This window comes from Littorina saxatilis, linkage group LG9, assembly GCF_037325665.1.
Source record: "Littorina saxatilis isolate snail1 linkage group LG9, US_GU_Lsax_2.0, whole genome shotgun sequence".
In the NCBI taxonomy this organism is placed as follows: domain Eukaryota; kingdom Metazoa; phylum Mollusca; class Gastropoda; order Littorinimorpha; family Littorinidae; genus Littorina; species Littorina saxatilis.
Window position 1 is genome coordinate 1411528 of NC_090253.1, and position 22494 is coordinate 1434021.

The 22494-nt window shown below is 41.4% G+C and overlaps 1 protein-coding gene and 1 long non-coding RNA gene across 4 annotated transcripts in view; one reads left to right on the forward strand and one right to left on the reverse strand.

Moving 5' to 3' along the window:
- LOC138975055 (uncharacterized) overlaps nt 1-22494 on the forward strand; it is a 379618-nt gene that overhangs the window by 232369 nt on the left and 124755 nt on the right. The window lies entirely within an intron of this gene.
- On the reverse strand, nt 1163-21549 carry LOC138975036 (protein yippee-like 1). 3 transcript variants are annotated; one of them, XM_070347685.1, is made up of 5 exons: nt 21403-21549; nt 16937-17351; nt 9052-9095; nt 8282-8390; nt 1163-6937 (listed from the first exon to the last, which is right to left on the reverse strand). In XM_070347685.1, the coding sequence occupies exons 2-5, from the start codon at nt 17039-17041 to the stop codon at nt 6848-6850; spliced, it is 348 nt and encodes a 115-aa protein (XP_070203786.1). In that variant the 5' UTR covers nt 17042-17351; nt 21403-21549; the 3' UTR covers nt 1163-6847. The 3 variants fall into 3 exon arrangements, with proteins under 3 accessions (XP_070203786.1, XP_070203785.1, XP_070203787.1); XM_070347684.1 differs by lacking the exon at nt 21403-21549 and adding an exon at nt 21090-21263; XM_070347686.1 differs by lacking the exon at nt 21403-21549 and adding an exon at nt 19993-20259.

Genomic DNA, 22494 nt, shown 5'->3' on the forward strand with positions numbered 1-22494 from the left:
GGGCATTCAAATTCAATTTTTTGATTTTATTAAACTTTAAATTTTGAGAATGGATTCAAAAAGGATGGCATTGTATTTGATCCAAAGGTATACAGATATATGTCATGTTTACTCTGAAAATGTGCTCACAGAAAATTGGTCCTATGTTTGCATGCCTCGCAAAGTTACCGGTCTGGGTCTTCCGCTAACCAAGCCTTACAGGTCTCAGAGTCGATGATGACCGATCCCTGGATTTTAGTGTTGATCATCTTTAAGTTACAGCCCAACAGGTAGATGAATGTGTTGATACAGTATCGCTTCACAGGACATATTTTTTCCTTTCTTTGATGTATTCTGTTTTGTTGTGCGTGGTCTTTTTCTACTGATTGCTTTTTGGCTCACGTAAGTGTAGCCTATGCGATGATAAACTTTGTCTGTCTGTGCGTGCGTATGTATGTATGTATGTATGTATGTATGTGTGTATGTCTGTGGTAGAAACTTTAACATTTCCGAGTCTATGGATTACGTCAGTCTCGGTCAAAAGTGTTCGACGTGTGTGATAGAAACTATTTGAAGACGTCATATTATGACGTAAGAGGGTTAGACGTCACGCAAAGGAATTACTGAAAGTCTCGGTCATTGTTATTGTGAGCGGGCCGAGACTTCTTGGCAGATCCAGGGTCTCGCTTTCTTGCATAGTTTCACCTATGCTTACTGTGTGTGTGTGTGTGTGTGTGTGTGTGTGTGTGTGTGTGTGTGTGTGTGTGTGTGTGTGTGTGTGTGTGTGTGTGTGTGTGTGTGTGTGTATGTGTGACGGAGTGATTGAGTTTGTGTTACTGTTTGTCGATTTCTTACGTGAGCCTTGAAGGCTTCGCCTCTTGTTGTTGTTTTTTGTCAAGATTAGGAACGAGAGTTTGAACAATTTCTTTTTTTTTTAATCTATAAAATTAAAAGGTGATGGATGTATTATCTATCAGCTGTTAGCTTCAGTGCAATTGCGAGTGTCAACACAAACACATACACACTCACACTCACACACACACACACACACACACACACTCACACACACACACACTCACTTACACACACACACACACACCCATATACACACACACACACACATTCAAACTCACACACACAACATAAAGCACACATGCATGCACACACTCACAAACACACTCTGTTACATTCAAAGTTGTATTGTCCATACAGCAATGAAAGCTTACAGTACAGAACACGTATAAATTAAACTCTGTATGTACATGAAAATGGTTACACTGAAACATGGATTGGTATGGATTGCTGTTTTGACTATGAAAATACTTCACGAATGGCATGGAACGATCTTGTGTGATGACAAACAATGATTTCATAATCACTACACAAAGACAACGGAAATGCCTGAATCTCAACAATTGTAAGTACACCACTTGTACTAACATCAATGAAGGGCGTCAAAAAAACAAAAAAATAAACTCTGCGAATTCTGTTCCCATAAAAGTTTGAAAAAAATTTAAAAGATAAATAAGCTCTCTCACTCTCTCCAGTTGAGGTTGATTTTACCGACTGGACACAACAAAAGGGGGGCGAGGGGAAAAAAAGGGGTGTGGGATATAATTTCTTGGACTTTTACAGTCTATATATATATATGTCTTTTAGTTTTACTTGAAAGCTTTAGCTGTGAGTTGTTCCACACTTTAAATCAGTAGATGCCAATCTCAAATGCTTTGAACACATATATATATATGTCTGCCTTAATAACAGAAACAAAATCTGAATTAAAAACAAAACAAGAACTAAACCAAACCAATAAACGTTAAACATATAAATGAACAGTTCAAACAGAGTATAGTAAACGGTAACTGCGGTACGTACCTCACAAGCCAGTATGTATACCACTATCACAAATTAATTCCAAATGGACTAGCAAGAAATTAAATCACAGAGCACCTCAGCAAGACAGATCGCAGCACACACAAATCTGGTTTAAAAAAAAACAGAAACAAAAACAAACCATACCCCCAAACACACACTCCAGCTGACAATCTACGCAAAAAGTATCCCATTACTATTGCTCACAAATTTTCAACCGTTAATTTAAGTACAACCAAAAGTCATTTAACATTATATATACTTCCTCAGACTCTGTACGTGCAAAGCCTTCCTATCCTTTGCAAATCAAACATTGTGCCTTTTTAAGGGGACTCGACCTGTTTGAACCAAAAACAGAAGCTTGCTGTGTCTGTGTCAGGCATTTAGGGCGCTTTCACAATCAGCGAGAACGTTCACTTCAAATTTCCTCCTCATCCCCCCCAAAAAAAGAAGAACAAAATAGTTTAAAAAACGAAAAAAAGAACGAACATAGTTAAGAAGCTACATCAGCAAGGAAACGTCAAACACAAGACACAAACCCCAACAGAACAACATTCATCACAACAAATAAAAGCAACGTAGTACGTGATGGAACAAAATAAAACAAGCATTCACTTTACGCATCGTAAAAACATTGGTACCAACTTAAAGCAACAGACAAAACATTAAATGATATGACTTGTGACACGTTTCTACTCAAGGATGGTGAAAACATAAAAACAGCTACCAGATATTCACATAATATTGTCAATTTTATAAGAAAATGTACAGCAAAGGTCAACACTTTGTGTATGATGAATACAATGAGATTTCACAGCATTTGTACAGAAATGACCAACACACGGTGTACACACATGTACATAGCCATTTTTCAGGGACAGGGACATGTCTCCATGACATGGCAATATAATGACTGTTGGAAATAATGAACACTTTCAAACCATCTTTTGTGCAGGATTCTTTTCTCTCTCTCTCTCTCTCTCTCTCTCTCTCTCTCTCTCTCTCTCTCACATTCACACACACACATGTGGATGCACACACTCAGACACAAAAACAAAGGCACACACACACACACACACAAACACACACACACAAACACACACACACACACACACACTTTTGCTATTGCTCTCTTTCTCATGCACCAGCAAGTTTCATGACGGCAAAAGTAAACAAACACTTATCTACCAACTCTCTCTCTTTCTCTCCCTTTGTCTGTCCCTCTCTCGTGCTTATTCCTATAAAAAACAAACACTTATCCACTCTGAATCCTCTCAGAAATGCTCAGTAATCTCAAACACACATCCACAGTTTGCATTCATGTTGTCAATGTTCTGAAAACTTCAAGTCCAAGGCAGTTTGTCAGATTTTCAAGAAGGATGTACAAATCTGCACACACACATTTCAAGTTTTCTCACTACAGTACTAAAGAGTTTGCCAAACAAGACTCCAAAAAGGAATAGTACATTCAATGAACATTTAACACTTTTTTTTGTATCTGCACAGGTCAACTTTTGACAGAATGTTAACAATTCACTGTCAGAATGCAGTACATACAGTATCAACAACAAAAAGATTGGTACAGTCTTTTGACAAAAAACTCACATAATTTGTACAGAATCTTAAACAAATGATGCAGAGTTCTATTTTAAGATGTGATAACAAAGGGATGAAAGTGGCTTGTTCATTTCAATGCTTCTTCTCTCAGGTGCCAGGAGCCTGGTTCCCCACAACTCTCACTGTGTAATACTCAATGACACATGTCCTACAGTGCTTACTTCCCTTTGTTGATCACATTTCTACAGATAAAAGTTATAGAACAAACTTGCCATTTCTGCACGATCTAAAAGCAACTTTTGCAGGCATTTCAACATGCGCAAGACATCTACTGAACTTGAAAGAGCCGATCGATCTGTACAAACCTTTTCCAGAAAATTGAAATAGAAAAGCGATCATGTGTTAAATGTGAAATGATATACGCTTGTACAAAAAGGATGACCTCTTAAACCGCCATGTCCTCGCCAGTTGAAGCGTGAACAGATTTTACGCCAGAGTGATCGAGTTTTTTGCTAATGCCCATGATATCTGTCATCAGTCGCCTGCATGTGTGCACTGCCCAGGGTATCTCATACTACATTAAAGTCGGAATGCAAACAACTGTCCCTGTAGAAGGGCTAGCGCTACTCACCAGTACACCAGTACATCCTAATATATGTTAAATCCCCCTCGATATAGGGGCTCGGTCTTGTGAGTAAAACTGGCACGGAAATTGCAGCCCCATGACATGGATGATTGGCAAGGATGAAGAGAGGGGTAGGGGGAGGTGACTTTCATCGCAAAAACTAGTTCATCAAACTTGGAAACTGCAGAAGCTGTTCAGAGATGATGCAAATGCTTCAGGATTATTACGAATGTTGCAGACATATATCCACATGGATACTTAGTGTGGGTGTTTTTTTCTGGCTGGATAGTCTGATCTTCAATGCCAAGAGATTGAATAAAGGACATATTTGCTGACAACACTAAATTCAGAAATGTATAAAAGAAGCAGTACTCTATTACACACCGATTTTTCTGCCTCTGAATGCTAATTTTCCGTTTTTGTTAATTGATACTAAAGGAACAAGAGAAAGCAAAAATTTTGGCAATTTTTGTTATAAACTTATGCTTGAAATTGCAATTAACTGGACATACATTTAAATATTTCCTTCACATCTTGTCTTGATTAAGTTGATAGTCTCCCTTGCTCAGTCACTATGATGTGAACAATTCTTGTACGATACATCAGGTTGTGCTTCAACTGGGTTCGAACATGAAAACCAACAGAAAACAATACAACAGTGATCAGTGCATGTGCACAATTCTACAACTCCGACAAAGGGAAAGAACTCCCCTTGAGCTCAGCACACAGATGCTGACACATTCAGATGTTCTGTCTGGTCTTGGCCAGATAATACTTCCCAGTCCAAAAACTGTCCCCAATACTTGTACAGTGGAACCCCCCTTTTAAGATCCCCCCCCCCTCCTCCCACCAATTTTTGACTTCCTCCTTGTTTTCTCAGACTTTTTGTTCATAACTTCCGTAAATGTATCCCCATGTTAAGACTCCCTGCTTATTAAGACCCCCTGCTTATTAAGACCCGATTTTCTCAGACTGTTGGTCTTTAAAGGGGGGTGCCACTGTACCCACCAATGTGTTAGGACACTTAGCAAGCTTCCACTCTCTGTAGGCTTCTCACACATCTTGTTGAATTCATGAAGACACTACTGCCCCTAGGGCTGTCGGAAGTGAAGAGACATGCATCAGCTGAAGTAAATAGGGTCAGTCTTTTTGCTCTCCTCTGCAGCAGATCATATGAGATCACATGACATATTTTCAGTACTGCAGCGTCAGTGGCCGTCAGTCCAGAGTCTCAATTCTAAGGATTTTCAAGGCGGACACGTACAGCTGTCCTGAACAAAACTCGAAGTCTTTCCTGAAGCGCCAAACGGTTCCATCGATGAATGCTGGTCAAAATATCTCTCTCGTCCAAAATGTAGGAAGAAAAACCCCTGCACAATATGAAGAGCATGAAGAACAATGTTGGGCTTGTGTAAAAGTCCTTCAGTTATTGATCTGAAGAGCAAGGCTGGAACGTCAGTGATAGTCCTTAAACGATGAACATGACTGATGACGGTTTCACAGTACATGTCTTTGTCTGAAGAAGCTGATGATAGGTAGTTGTGTAGGATTGGCAAAGTACGTGCTCCATACCCCCGCTCCATCCCCCCCTGAAAGGGGAGCGGTGGGCAGTAAGATAAGTTTACCAGGAGTAGCCCGCATGGAACGTACACTTCGGATTTATAAGGATTCACAGACGCTGTTCCAGTTCTCAAAACACAGGCGAAAACGAGAGACGGGAACTCAGAAATCTGGGCTGAAATCGTCTCTTCACGTAGTGACTGTTCCGAAAAACACTTGATACTGTGATTTCATACTTCTTCTTCTTGGCGTTCGCTGGCGCAACACGCTCAGTCCAGCTCGGGAGATGAAGGTGTGATTTCATACAAATAGACATGTCTCACCCACAGTCATATTGTTGTTTAGATTACTGGAAAAGATGAGTTTCTGGACAAGAAGGAAGTGTGGATTGAAGGGAGAACATGAACTCATGTTCAATATAATCGTCATCTGTTTCTATCTGATAGGCTACTACAGATCTTTATATGTATGATAAGATGATTATATGTGTCTGGATGAGACAATGTTGCACGCTTACCTTTATATGCATAACAAAGGTACAGATTAATTGTTAGGATCCAACGGTTTGGAATTGAAAGCACTGGCGGGTATATTTATTACATTTTTTGCTTATTATTATTTCTTTTTTCTTTTTTTTCTCAAAAAATGTCTCTGTCTTTGTAAGATGACTTCTTTAATTCAAGAAAGCCCTTTTATAAAAACTTTTGCAGCTGCTCTTTTAAATGTGACGTCAAAAGTCTTCCCACTTCCCCCCGGTACAACTTTTGTCAGTGCTTTTAGGTCGAGGACTAGACAACTCGGTCCAGGGGACACAAAACACAAGAAACCAAGGAGGGGAGAAAGAACTGAAGCAAAGTCTCCTAGCAGTGTCACTGTCACTTAACAGCCAGGCCTCCCCGTCAACAAAAAAGTCCGCCAGTTATCCCTCCCCCAAGAAGCGACACCCCGATGAATCTTTGACTGGTTGATCAAGGGCGGATGGTGACTCCAGAACACAGAAAAAGCTGGCTAGGCTGGCTGGGCTGGCTAGGTTGGCCCCGCACGGAACAGCTTGCTAGCTAGCAACTCAGCCGGCTAGCAAGCCAAAGCCAAGCCCTACATTGCAGCGAGTGTGAGAGAGTGTGTTGTGCTCCGCATGAAGGGGGGATACGACAGGGTATAGCTGGCGTGCGAGGATGGAGGTGGTGGCAGGAGGAAGGAGAGGAGGGAGGGAGGGAGGGGGGTGTGGCTGAGCGCCTCCCCCTCCTCTCCCCCTCACTCCCAGCCGTTGTCTTTGATCATGTGGGCCAGCTCGATGATGTACTTGCCCTCCTTGTACTTCTGGCTGGATTCGAACGCGTGCTCCTGGTGACACAGGGAAAGCAAGGTCACAAGTTAGCACCAGTAACTTCATTGTAACTCTGGACTTCCACACAAGCACACAAAACTTCATACAATTACAAGAGCCTTGAGAACAGCGCATGCTAACACATCTGAAAATGAGGCAATGTTCTTTGCACTCTCCCAAACCAACAATAAGGCATTAACCTTAGCTTCAAAAGTTGAAAGTCATCATAGCTATACAGTGATACCTGTGATGTGTGGCCCCCATTGATGACAGGACACCTCCCTTAAAAGGACACATTCTGGGGTCCCTTTGTCTATTATCTCTACCAAAATCTACCTGTCATGACAGGCCACCTGCAATGTATGGACACTTTGAACTGGTCCCAAGGCTGTCCTTTCATGGCAGGTACCACTGTACCAAACTATACCTGTCATGACAGGCCGCCTGCAATGTATGGACACTTTGAACTGGTCCCAAGGCTGTCCTTTCATGGCAGGTACCACTGTACCAAACTATACCTGTCATGACAGGCCGCCTGCAATGTAGGGACACTTTGAACTGGTCCCAAGGCTGTCCTTTCATTGCAGGTACCACTGTACCAAACTATACCTGTCATGACAGGCCGCCTGCAATGTATGGACACTTTGAACTGGTCCCAAGGCTGTCCTTTCATGGCAGGTACCACTGTACCAAACTATACCTGTCATGACAGGCCGCCTGCAATGTATGGACACTTTGAACTGGTCCCAAGGCTGTCCTTTCATTGCAGGTACCACTGTACCAAACTATACCTGTCATGACAGGCCGCCTGCAATGTATGGACACTTTGAACTGGTCCCAAGGCTGTCCTTTCATGGCAGGTACCACTGTACCAAAATCTACCTGTCATGACAGGCCACCTGCAATGTATGGACACTTTGAACTGGTCCCAAGGCTGTCCTTTCATGGCAGGTACCACTGTACCAAACTATACCTGTCATGACAGGCCGCCTGCAATGTATGGACACTTTGAACTGGTCCCAAGGCTGTCCTTTCATGGCAGGTACCACTGTACCAATAATCTTGACTGCATTTAGTATTCAGACAGTTGGGGATTCCACTGCATGTAATAGATACATGATGCTGAATGGATCTGTCGTGGCAGCCTGTATTCTTGAGTCATATATTATCAGATGCAGTTCCCATGTCTGAATTTTACACTTTGAAATAGACGCAGAAAACTCGATGAACTGAATTATTTTTCTTGCATCAGGGCAAGTTTGTTCAGACAGAATTCAAAACAGAATTATAATTTAAAAAAACATAAGAAAACAAGAAAAGAAAAATTCAATATAAAAAAAGAAAACAAGAAAAAGACGTACATATTTCCAGCCTAACGTGGTCTTGCAGCATTCGCAATAAATGTCGGCAACAGCATGTAGGCCTGTGAGCAACACGCGCTCCTCTGCAGGGCCACAGCCAACATTCACACTGCAACAAACACAGTTACATTAACTGGGTGAAGATCGAACACAATAGTCGCAACATATGTAGCAATATTAGCAGATGCAGTACACAACACACACACTCCTCTGCAAGGCAGTACTCAACATTTACACTGCAACAAAAATCCTCACTTTCACAGGTTGCACGAAGCTTGGGCTCTTGATTTAAGATAAAAAGACTTCACGAAGTCAACTTCTGGTTAAAGTTAAGGACAGCTAATAGCTACAGCTAGTATGTAACATCCACTCCTCTGCTGGAATTCACCCGACATAAAACACCCTGCGGCAAAATCAACCTTGAAAGGAGAGAGAGTTTGTTATGGATTACATGTATCTCCTCTTGGGACATTGCAGCCAAAATCATGCTAAAAACACTTGTTCTTTTCGGCTCTCGGTAAGATCCTCTGTTATATCATGCAGTTCATATGGGAAACCAATAAACTCAGAACAGAGGTTGTAAAGCAATGAAGTTTGCATTTTTCATGATCCGATATTTTTTTTATATCCACTCAAAAGCGGCGTGTATAACCTCCACCTAACTATAACTGTCAGGTACACACTTTAATATTTGCTATAGCTATGGCGTAACTAAGTAAATAAAAGGCGGGCTACGCCCCAAGCGTGTTAAATCAAGTCTGTATACTTACACTGAATTGAACAAGTAGGCACGGCCTTGGCTGCCTTGGAACGACTGAAAGTGAAACACAACAACTCAATCATCAGATTAGATCATAAAGTTTCAATGAAGACTGAAAGGGAAGAAGTATATCATCAGATTAGATTAACACATTTTAAAGATTGACTGAAACTGAAGAACTACATCATCCGAGTAGGTCATCAGATTAGATAACAAATGTTTACGATTAACTGAAACTGAAGAACCACATCATCTGTTTCAAGTAACAACGGAAACAGAAGAGTTAAATCATCAGAAACTATAATAATTGCTAAATAACAAATCATTTTAATGCTGACTAGTTACAAGTGTGGGGTGACTGAGGATCAATCAAATCATTTTAATGCTGACTAGTTACAAGTGTGGGGTGACTGAGGATCAATCAAATCATTTTAATGCTGACTAGTTACAAGTGTGGGGTGACTGAGGATCAATCAAATCATTTTAATGCTGACTAGTTACAAGTGTGGGGTGACTGAGGATCAATCAAATCATTTTAATGCTGACTAGTTACAAGTGTGGGGTAACTGAGGATCAATCAAATCATTTTAATGCTGACTAGTTACAAGTGTGGGGTAACTGAGGATCAATCAAATCATTTTAATGCTGACTAGTTACAAGTGTGGGGTGACTGAGGATCAATCAAATCATTTTAATGCTGACTAGTTACAAGTGTGGGGTGACTGAGGATCAATCAAATCATTTTAATGCTGACTAGTTACAAGTGTGGGGTGACTGAGGATCAATCAAATCATTTTAATGCTGACTAGTTACAAGTGTGGGGTGACTGAGGATCAATCAAATCATTTTAATGCTGACTAGTTACAAGTGTGGGGTAACTGAGGATCAATCAAATCATTTTAATGCTGACTAGTTACAAGTGTGGGGTAACTGAGGATCAATCAAATCATTTTAATGCTGACTAGTTACAAGTGTGGGGTGACTGAGGATCAATCAAATCATTTTAATGCTGACTAGTTACAAGTGTGGGGTGACTGAGGATCAATCAAATCATTTTAATGCTGACTAGTTACAAGTGTGGGGTGACTGAGGATCAATCAAATCATTTTAATGCTGACTAGTTACAAGTGTGGGGTGACTGAGGATCAATCAAATCATTTTAATGCTGACTAGTTACAAGTGTGGGGTGACTGAGGATCAATCAAATCATTTTAATGCTGACTAGTTACAAGTGTGGGGTGACTGAGGATCAATCAAATCATTTTAATGCTGACTAGTTACAAGTGTGGGGTGACTGAGGATCAATCAAATCATTTTAATGCTGACTAGTTACAAGTGTGGGGTGACTGAGGATCAATCAAATCATTTTAATGCTGACTAGTTACAAGTGTGGGGTAACTGAGGATCAATCAAATCATTTTAATGCTGACTAGTTACAAGTGTGGGGTGACTGAGGATCAATCAAATCATTTTAATGCTGACTAGTTACAAGTGTGGGGTAACTGAGGATCAATCAAATCATTTTAATGCTGACTAGTTACAAGTGTGGGGTGACTGAGGATCAATCAAATCATTTTAATGCTGACTAGTTACAAGTGTGGGGTAACTGAGGATCAATCAAATCATTTTAATGCTGACTAGTTACAAGTGTGGGGTGACTGAGGATCAATCAAATCATTTTAATGCTGACTAGTTACAAGTGTGGGGTGACTGAGGATCAATCAAATCATTTTAATGCTGACTAGTTACAAGTGTGGGGTGACTGAGGATCAATCAAATCATTTTAATGCTGACTAGTTACAAGTGTGGGGTGACTGAGGATCAATCAAATCATTTTAATGCTGACTAGTTACAAGTGTGGGGTGACTGAGGATCAATCAAATCATTTTAATGCTGACTAGTTACAAGTGTGGGGTGACTGAGGATCAATCAAATCATTTTAATGCTGACTAGTTACAAGTGTGGGGTGACTGAGGATCAATCAAATCATTTTAATGCTGACTAGTTACAAGTGTGGGGTGACTGAGGATCAATCAAATCATTTTAATGCTGACTAGTTACAAGTGTGGGGTGACTGAGGATCAATCAAATCATTTTAATGCTGACTAGTTACAAGTGTGGGGTGACTGAGGATCAATCAAATCATTGTAATGCTGACTAGTTACAAGTGTGGGGTGACTGAGGATCAATCAAATCATTGTAATGCTGACTAGTTACAAGTGTGGGGTGACTGAGGATCAATCAAATCATTTTAATGCTGACTAGTTACAAGTGTGGGGTGACTGAGGATCAATCAAATCATTTTAATGCTGACTAGTTACAAGTGTGGGGTGACTGAGGATCAATCAAATCATTTTAATGCTGACTAGTTACAAGTGTGGGGTGACTGAGGATCAATCAAATCATTTTAATGCTGACTAGTTACAAGTGTGGGGTGACTGAGGATCAATCAAATCATTTTAATGCTGACTAGTTACAAGTGTGGGGTGACTGAGGATCAATCAAATCATTTTAATGCTGACTAGTTACAAGTGTGGGGTGACTGAGGATCAATCAAATCATTTTAATGCTGACTAGTTACAAGTGTGGGGTGACTGAGGATCAATCAAATCATTTTAATGCTGACTAGTTACAAGTGTGGGGTGACTGAGGATCAATCAAATCATTTTAATGCTGACTAGTTACAAGTGTGGGGTGACTGAGGATCAATCAAATCATTTTAATGCTGACTAGTTACAAGTGTGGGGTGACTGAGGATCAATCAAATCATTTTAATGCTGACTAGTTACAAGTGTGGGGTGACTGAGGATCAATCAAATCATTTTAATGCTGACTAGTTACAAGTGTGGGGTGACTGAGGATCAATCAAATCATTTTAATGCTGACTAGTTACAAGTGTGGGGTGACTGAGGATCAATCAAATCATTTTAATGCTGACTAGTTACAAGTGTGGGGTGACTGAGGATCAATCAAATCATTTTAATGCTGACTAGTTACAAGTGTGGGGTGACTGAGGATCAATCAAATCATTTTAATGCTGACTAGTTACAAGTGTGGGGTGACTGAGGATCAATCAAATCATTTTAATGCTGACTAGTTACAAGTGTGGGGTGACTGAGGATCAATCAAATCATTTTAATGCTGACTAGTTACAAGTGTGGGGTGACTGAGGATCAATCAAATCATTTTAATGCTGACTAGTTACAAGTGTGGGGTGACTGAGGATCAATCAAATCATTTTAATGCTGACTAGTTACAAGTGTGGGGTGACTGAGGATCAATCAAATCATTTTAATGCTGACTAGTTACAAGTGTGGGGTGACTGAGGATCAATCAAATCATTTTAATGCTGACTAGTTACAAGTGTGGGGTGACTGAGGATCAATCAAATCATTTTAATGCTGACTAGTTACAAGTGTGGGGTGACTGAGGATCAATCAAATCATTTTAATGCTGACTAGTTACAAGTGTGGGGTGACTGAGGATCAATCAAATCATTTTAATGCTGACTAGTTACAAGTGTGGGGTGACTGAGGATCAATCAAATCATTTTAATGCTGACTAGTTACAAGTGTGGGGTGACTGAGGATCAATCAAATCATTTTAATGCTGACTAGTTACAAGTGTGGGGTGACTGAGGATCAATCAAATCATTTTAATGCTGACTAGTTACAAGTGTGGGGTGACTGAGGATCAATCAAATCATTTTAATGCTGACTAGTTACAAGTGTGGGGTGACTGAGGATCAATCAAATCATTTTAATGCTGACTAGTTACAAGTGTGGGGTGACTGAGGATCAATCAAATCATTTTAATGCTGACTAGTTACAAGTGTGGGGTGACTGAGGATCAATCAAATCATTTTAATGCTGACTAGTTACAAGTGTGGGGTGACTGAGGATCAATCAAATCATTTTAATGCTGACTAGTTACAAGTGTGGGGTGACTGAGGATCAATCAAATCATTTTAATGCTGACTAGTTACAAGTGTGGGGTGACTGAGGATCAATCAAATCATTTTAATGCTGACTAGTTACAAGTGTGGGGTGACTGAGGATCAATCAAATCATTTTAATGCTGACTAGTTACAAGTGTGGGGTGACTGAGGATCAATCAAATCATTTTAATGCTGACTAGTTACAAGTGTGGGGTGACTGAGGATCAATCAAATCATTTTAATGCTGACTAGTTACAAGTGTGGGGTGACTGAGGATCAATCAAATCATTTTAATGCTGACTAGTTACAAGTGTGGGGTGACTGAGGATCAATCAAATCATTTTAATGCTGACTAGTTACAAGTGTGGGGTGACTGAGGATCAATCAAATCATTTTAATGCTGACTAGTTACAAGTGTGGGGTGACTGAGGATCAATCAAATCATTTTAATGCTGACTAGTTACAAGTGTGGGGTGACTGAGGATCAATCAAATCATTTTAATGCTGACTAGTTACAAGTGTGGGGTGACTGAGGATCAATCAAATCATTTTAATGCTGACTAGTTACAAGTGTGGGGTGACTGAGGATCAATCAAATCATTTTAATGCTGACTAGTTACAAGTGTGGGGTGACTGAGGATCAATCAAATCATTTTAATGCTGACTAGTTACAAGTGTGGGGTGACTGAGGATCAATCAAATCATTTTAATGCTGACTAGTTACAAGTGTGGGGTGACTGAGGATCAATCAAATCATTTTAATGCTGACTAGTTACAAGTGTGGGGTGACTGAGGATCAATCAAATCATTTTAATGCTGACTAGTTACAAGTGTGGGGTGACTGAGGATCAATCAAATCATTTTAATGCTGACTAGTTACAAGTGTGGGGTGACTGAGGATCAATCAAATCATTGTAATGCTGACTAGTTACAAGTGTGGGGTGACTGAGGATCAATCAAATCATTTTAATGCTGACTAGTTACAAGTGTGGGGTGACTGAGGATCAATCAAATCATTGTAATGCTGACTAGTTACAAGTGTGGGGTGACTGAGGATCAATCAAATCATTTTAATGCTGACTAGTTACAAGTGTGGGGTGACTGAGGATCAATCAAATCATTGTAATGCTGACTAGTTACAAGTGTGGGGTGACTGAGGATCAATCAAATCATTTTAATGCTGACTAGTTACAAGTGTGGGGTGACTGAGGATCAATCAAATCATTGTAATGCTGACTAGTTACAAGTGTGGGGTGACTGAGGATCAATCAAATCATTGTAATGCTGACTAGTTACAAGTGTGGGGTGACTGAGGATCAATCAAATCATTTTAATGCTGACTAGTTACAAGTGTGGGGTGACTGAGGATCAATCAAATCATTGTAATGCTGACTAGTTACAAGTGTGGGGTGACTGAGGATCAATCAAATCATTTTAATGCTGACTAGTTACAAGTGTGGGGTGACTGAGGATCAATCAAATCATTGTAATGCTGACTAGTTACAAGTGTGGGGTGACTGAGGATCAATCAAATCATTTTAATGCTGACTAGTTACAAGTGTGGGGTGACTGAGGATCAATCAAATCATTTTAATGCTGACTAGTTACAAGTGTGGGGTGACTGAGGATCAATCAAATCATTTTAATGCTGACTAGTTACAAGTGTGGGGTGACTGAGGATCAATCAAATCATTTTAATGCTGACTAGTTACAAGTGTGGGGTGACTGAGGATCAATCAAATCATTTTAATGCTGACTAGTTACAAGTGTGGGGTGACTGAGGATCAATCAAATCATTTTAATGCTGACTAGTTACAAGTGTGGGGTGACTGAGGATCAATCAAATCATTTTAATGCTGACTAGTTACAAGTGTGGGGTGACTGAGGATCAATCAAATCATTTTAATGCTGACTAGTTACAAGTGTGGGGTGACTGAGGATCAATCAAATCATTGTAATGCTGACTAGTTACAAGTGTGGGGTGACTGAGGATCAATCAAATCATTTTAATGCTGACTAGTTACAAGTGTGGGGTGACTGAGGATCAATCAAATCATTTTAATGCTGACTAGTTACAAGTGTGGGGTGACTGAGGATCAATCAAATCATTGTAATGCTGACTAGTTACAAGTGTGGGGTGACTGAGGATGAATCAAAAGCAGAAAAAGACAAAAGATATCAAGGAAAGAGAAGGTAAACAAATGTTGACAATTAAACAACAGCAGTATGTGACCGTCTTAATTTTAACTGTATATAATACCTTATTCTTCCCAAGTTTGACAGGGATGAAAGTTAAAAGAATTAACAAAAGTTCAATTGTCAGGAAATCTGCCTGTAAGCCAGATGGCCTTGACCTAACTTTTGAATCAGTAGAACATTTTTCAAGGTCATCATTTAAAATTCAGGATTTCCTGACGGGTGCTTTCATCCCTGATTGTACAAAGAACACACACACACACACACACACACACACACACACACACACACACACACACCAGGATTTTCACACAATCACCTTTTTGAAGTTCAAAGACTGCTAACTAAACTACATAAACTGGCTGCTATGATTGATTGATATACACACGCTTCAGCAGACAAAAGGCACTTACATGATCCTTACTAATGTAATTACTGATAACAATTTCCTCATCACACTCACAGTAATAATTAGAGTTCAAAGACCATCTGACACTATTACTGCAGCAGACAAGCAGATCTATACCAGTGCATGTCAACACGGGACAAAAGTGAGATGGTATTTCATATCAAAGCAAAATAAACCGACCCCTAGAACTTTGAAGTGGATCAAGTGGATATACTCAACAGATCAACCCGATAACCCCCGTTGAGGTAAACATGCAAAGCCTGAGCCACGGAGAAGCTCTTTGTTCATAAACTATCTGAACCACACTTGATAACCCCATTTACCATACAGCAGAGACTGGTAAACAATAACACAGCATGAGTCCCCTGATTTCATGGACCAGTTACAAGCACTGCGCAGATGACTGATCAGTATCACTAACTTGATATAGAAAGTTGAAAGGAAGATCTGCTCTGTGGGCCCAGGAAAGGAACACATTATAGCACACTAACTTTGACTAAGTGCCTGTGAGTAAGCATACATGTACTCTCCATTTCCCTCCTACCCCTTTTGCTCCGTTGAGATGTTAATTGAAGGAACAGCTCATTTCTTGTGATGAACTCGTACATGTATGTGAACATTAGCTCATGCATTACATTGTCTGTTCTGTACCAAAACATCCTAAAGTTTCCTGTATGACCCTAAAAAATGAGGGTGGGTGGGAGGGGGGGGGGGGGGGGGTTACTAAAGTACCCAATTACAAAAAATCTGACACACTGCATTCACCAGCAGAGGTACACGGGGCAGTTTCCCCAGATATTGTAACGTCTTCATAAATTCCACTGAACGTTTGCACTTGCAATACCTACCATCATACCATGGCATGTAAACAAACAACCAATCCTGACAGTAAACTTGGCATCAAAGACAACAGAGGGAAAAAAGCCGGAAAGGGGGCAAGAAGGAGTGCGGCTGTGGGATGGACTGATCTCTATAACACTGGGGCTTTCCTCACTGATTCTCATCCCTCTGACTTTTAGGACAAACAAATAAAGTGGGGGTTTTCTGATGAAAAAAAAAAAAAAAAAAAGTCGGTAGGTCGGTTACATTTTTGAGAGTGGGGGTTGTCGGGTGGGTAGGAGTGGACTTCAAGTCTTCTTCTTCTCTCTTTGTTTTTCTAACCAAGTTATTGCACGTGTGTGTGTGTGTGTGCCCGTGTGAATGTTTATGTGTGTTTTTGTGTGTGTGTGTGTGTGTCTGTCTGCACATGTGTACAGGTCCAGCTGACCCCAACCTCACATCAACCTTACAACCACCACACCCCCCCCCCACACACACACCAAACATCATCCTACAGTCTACTGTACTACTCACCTTGGAGATCAACTCATCATGGTTGGCCAGGTGTGCCCTGCAGTGGACACAGCTATAGGTGCGGTGACACTTGTTGGGCAGGTACGCCTGGAACGTTTTCACCATGTTGGCCGAACTGGACAGACATCGAATGGACTGGCGAGGAATTTTGAGGTTCAGGAGGGGGCCGAACAAGCAGATGAATGAACACCCCGTCTTGCAGGATGGTTCCAGGCGGGTCGCCAGCAGGGCGAGTGCGGGAAGTCCCGGGAATCCGTCGAGGCGTCGGAGGTAGTGCCGGAGGTGTGTGCGGCAAGCCCAGCGCGACAGAAACCACGGGCCTTTTTATCAAGTTCTCAGATTATTTCTGCGATATTCATTCCAAGGGCTGGGCTGACCGGCAGGGTATGTGCTGTGTCTCACTGGTAGTTTCACGCTGCAAGGCAAATAACATTGAAATTGTAAAAGAAACGTAAACTTAGAACAATATGGTAGTTGAAAGTGAAAAGCGATTAATACTGAATGCATCTTACTTGGTCTATTCAATTTCAAGAAATCAACATGCAAGCTGTTGACAAGTTAAGTTCAGAACAAGAGGACAGTGCAAAAAACACAATTAACAAAACAAAACAAAAGCTGAGAAAATGAGCTTCAGTTCTGCTGGCAAAGCGACTAGAAATGTAGTGGCTTCAAATCAAAGAAGCCATGCTCAGCCCTGTGAAACGCCATGAGGCGAACTTCCGCTGATTTGAATAGAAGACGAGCAGCAGTTCACAAGAGAACGCACAAATATTTCTAACAAAACAGTTCTTCAGACTGCAAAATGTCCAGTTCACAAGAGAACATGCAAATAACATTTCATCACAATGCAGTTCATACGAGAACACAACAAAGTTTCAGAATGCAGAATATAAATAACATGTTCATGTGTGCCGTCTTCCCAGTTTTCAAAGTACATGTGACAGCGGGACCTTCAACATCCAAGAAATTGGATCCGGTCCCCCACGGGAAGAAGAAGAAGAAGACAGATCTATTGAATAAGACTGGGTGGAGCAACATTAACCCGCTCAACAGAAATTGCCACTGCAAACTAGTGCAGGTCATTCAATGATACAAAGTGGCTTTACCTGGTTAAACTAACAGCTTTAATGCGCTAGCACGCAGATACAGTTGAACAAATTCAATGCAATTGTCAGAGACAGAGAAACATTAAGTACAAAAGGTCAATGTTGACATCAAATTGAGCATAAAACTCTTAGAAAGCACTGTCTCGGTCAGGAAGTAAACACATTTGTGCAAACCAATCCACACAACAAAATTCAAAACATCACCCACTTAACAGCTGAAGTTTGAAAACAAATAAAAAACAAAAACAGACAAGTTCATGCACAGCAGAGAAGTGGTCGACTACACACTGGAGAAGCAAAGGCGAAAAATGAACACAACAATCCAATCTCCTTCAGATCAACTCGGAAAGAGCATTTTCTGTGTGGAAAACCCTAGGCTAGGCCTAGCAAGCACTTTCCTCCTCATGAGCGCTGAGGAAAAGACTGACAAGCCCAGTGTGTTCTTTCCTCCTTACTCAAACAAAGCATCAGCTGTGGCAAGTTCTTGTCAACAGGACCCAAAGTGGCAGAGCTAAATGCACACTCAACCCCCCCCCCCCCCCCCCCCCTTTTTTTTAAAATTCTTCATGACCCCACATTCCTCAGTCTCTGCTTCTGCAAACTTTGGATGGCATTCAAAACTCTAATTCCACGTGAACACACTTTGAAACTCAAACCTGTTTCCTTCCCCCCTGCTATTCTGCTTAGCCTCAGCAGTTTTCAGGACAAACTGTACACATTGGCTGATTTGAACACAGCAATTTGTTTTTCTTGTTAAAAATGTGTTTCCTGTTTTTATTGTTGTACTAAAGAACTGTTTCTTAAAGATTAGAATTGTATGTCCAACCAATTTTGGTGTAAACTGTGACAATACAATTTCAACCTGTCAAAAATATTCAACATTACAAAGTTACATACAATTATTATGATAATAGTAATACTAATACACTGAGTTTCTTTCTACAACTCGGTCTAACTCAAGACACATAAAGAAACAAGCAACTGTAAAGATGAACAAGGCAATAATTGTATTTAAATGCATTGAAGATCCTTCCTGGTTCTTGCTCCGGTTCTTGATTATCTGTATACTAGAGCGCTATATGATTTGTACATTAGTGACAATGACACAGTGACAGTCTGAGTAGAGAAGCGCAAACACAGGTTGGAATTCTGTTTCAGCATTTAATGTTCAATATTTATCAAAGAACTGGGAAGCATGAAATTAGTAAACCATGCATAAATCTACTCAGAAGCAGACGTACACTGTCGAACGATCTTCTCTCGTTCTATTCTTTGTTATTGCCACAGCTTTCAACCTGACTCTGATTCTACCGGACTGTTATGTGACCTTTTCAAACCTATTTAATATACAACTTGAAAGAGGTCAAAGACAATTAAGCACCTGACAAATACTCGAATTGAAATAAAAACAAACACTTCGATCAGTCTGCTAAAACATACCTCCAATTCACTTACGTTTCGATTTGCACAAACTGCCCCAGGTAATATTTCTCTGATCTCAATAATAATCTTTGCACGGTTGGCCTAGTGGTAAGGTGTCCGCCCCGTGATCAGGAGGTCGTGGGTTCGAACCCCGGCCGGGTCATACCTAAGACTTTAAAATTGGCAATCTAGTGGCTGCTCCGCCTGGCGTCTGGTATTATGGGGTTAGTGCTAGGACTGGTTGGTCCGGTGTCAGAATAATGTGACTGGGTGAGACATGAAGCCTGTGTTGCGACTTCTGTCTTGTGTGTGGCGCACGATGTCAAAGCAGCACCACCCTGATATGGCCCTTCGTGGTCGGCTGGGCGTTAAGCAAACAAACAAACAAACCCATGTGATGGTTTAACAGTCTGAAATCAAGTCACATATACTAGCTGATACAAAGATAAGGAAAACTGCAAGAAGAGGTCAGTTACCATGAACAAGGAAAAAGGCCAACCATAGAAATGAACAATAACAAAAACACACCTTGTTCTCAATCCCTGCCAGCTGTTTGCTTTGTCAAGCGAACTTGTGACCTGACGGACGGGGGACACAGGGAGGAAAAAGCCAGTGACTTCCTTGTCATAAGTGTTATGACGGCTCCCTTTACTCACTAAGGATATTCAGTCACGATTCTTGGCTGGGTCGTGCATGCTACGCAGACCAAACTGCCACCAAAGTGCGCAGTGTTTTCAACCGCGACAGGCCTTGCACACAGGACTCACAGACACCTCATTACTTCTTGCATAACAAAAAGGCGCTGAAGCGTCACAGAAGCAGAGAGCAGACGAAGAAAACCGTGGTCGGAAGGAGTAACATAATCTACTAACCTCAACCGCCATATTCTCCAACACAGAGAGCCCAGTTCCAAAAATAGCCAACAACCACAGTCGATTGTTTTGCATGCTGTGCGCTCAAACCACCTCACCAGAATATGGGTTCAAGGCCTACGTACGCTGCTAAGGACAGCATACAATCGTGACATAAAATGGCTCAAACACAATTTTTACCGCGAAGACGCAAAAATATGGGCAAAGAAAATAATAGTGGAGTCAAGGCGAATAGACCACGCAACACTCAACATATTGATCTGACAGATGGCCTCGCCTTGCGCAGTTTTGGGCAGATTCCAAACAAAGGAAAGGCATAGAAAACATCAGTCTCGTAACTCTTAATTTCAACTCAGAGTTAAAAAAAAATACATCAACTATCATTGTGTGCAAAGCAAATCGTTGAGCTATGCGAAGCACAACAAAGAACCGCGGTTTTTTTCAAGCTTGTAAATCCGAAGGTCTTTGTTTTGAAAGTCGGTCGCTGCCTGAAAATGTGGATAGCCTGTATTCTGGACAAATAAATTGTTCCTGAAAAACGTAGTCGTCTTTTCAAATGGTACATTACACTAAGTAACCTTTCTCTTGATTATTTTATGCTTCGCACCGTTTATATTTGTAAGAAGAAAGAAATTGCTTTGTTGTCTGTTACGATAATCTGCAAGCGCCATTTGCATGCAGACGACACATGTGGACTGGAGCCAGTTGAAGAGAAGAACGTTCAATAACAAGAACAAAATCGACAGAACTCACGTTTGAAGCTGAAGCTGAGAATCCAGCAAACAATGAAATCACGTACGGAATCCTAAAGTGTACGACTGTCACATCTACTCAACAGCATGCACTTGCAATGTGTTCGTTGATCTCTACTGAGAGCGCGAGATGGTCTGTTTATCTTTTGCAAGCAGGCGGATGATGACGACATGTCACGTGACACAGAGGGTCGCACAGCAACATAAACAGAGCGCACATGTGGCAGTCGAACGGAGAGATCGCGCGCTGCGCTCGCAGTGCGAACCAATAACAGACGGATTTTGCGATCGTGAAGAAACAAAGACCGACTTACGTGTTGTGTGATTTTCACACGTCGTATTGTTTTCCTTTGTCGCTTTCGCGTCGGGTAAGTATAGAGCTTTCTGCTGGCAGGTTTGTAAAAGTTCTTGTCGCCGTGAAGAGGCGCCTGCTGTGGTGGTCACGCTTGCCACGCGAATGTTGCTGTGCAACCCCAGTCAGTGAAGCGTGTCAAGGATGTCAGGCGGTTACCAAGTGCCCCAAGCATCGTCTGCTGAAACGTGATCCGTCAAACTGGACTCGCTCCGTTATCCGCACGTCATTGTCTGGCAGTGCTCGAGAAAACCCGATAAAACTTGACTGACTCTCATTTATGTGTTGTTGTTGACAAAACTTGAGATTCAAATAAGTGTCAGAAACTTGACCTAGTTTGGGAATTTGAAGTCGTGCTGCTGAACGGCTGCGGAGCACAGCTGGGCGCTTGTTTGTTGATTGAAAATACTGTTGTCGAAATTCAGTGTACTGCTAATGCGGCTAGTCACAATCCGAGCAACAAACAAAACCGTCACTGTTGAAGCGTGCGGCACACACACTGACACACGCACAAACACACACCGTGACACAAATACTGACACACACACTCTCACACGCACGTACGCATTGACTCGAGACACACACACTGACACATACAAACACTCACACACATACTGACACACACACACACACACCGCAAACACACACACTGACACACTGACACACGGGAAGCTGTTAGACTGATTTGGCTTTGAGTGTGTTGGGTTGGGTGGTTGTTTTTGCATTGACTTGGACACTATAGCGAGTAGATAGCCCAAACTGTGAAACATCGAATCACCAATACGTTACAAGTCTTATTTCTGATCTGCAGCGGAGCTGTTTTCACTTCCTCGGCCTCTCTTCAAAGACAAAGTCTGTTGTGCGACATAAACCGGCTTTTCCCGTACGCTGTCACATAAACCGCCTGCAGCCGCACACACTAATCCTTCTCAGCGTGAGACTTTGGCCACGAAATCATCTTTGATGGGCCTTGACCGAACCGTCCGCACCTCAGTCCCGTTACCATGCGGCGATTATGTGTGACATCGGGCAAGGCTCCGCTGGGGGCGACAGT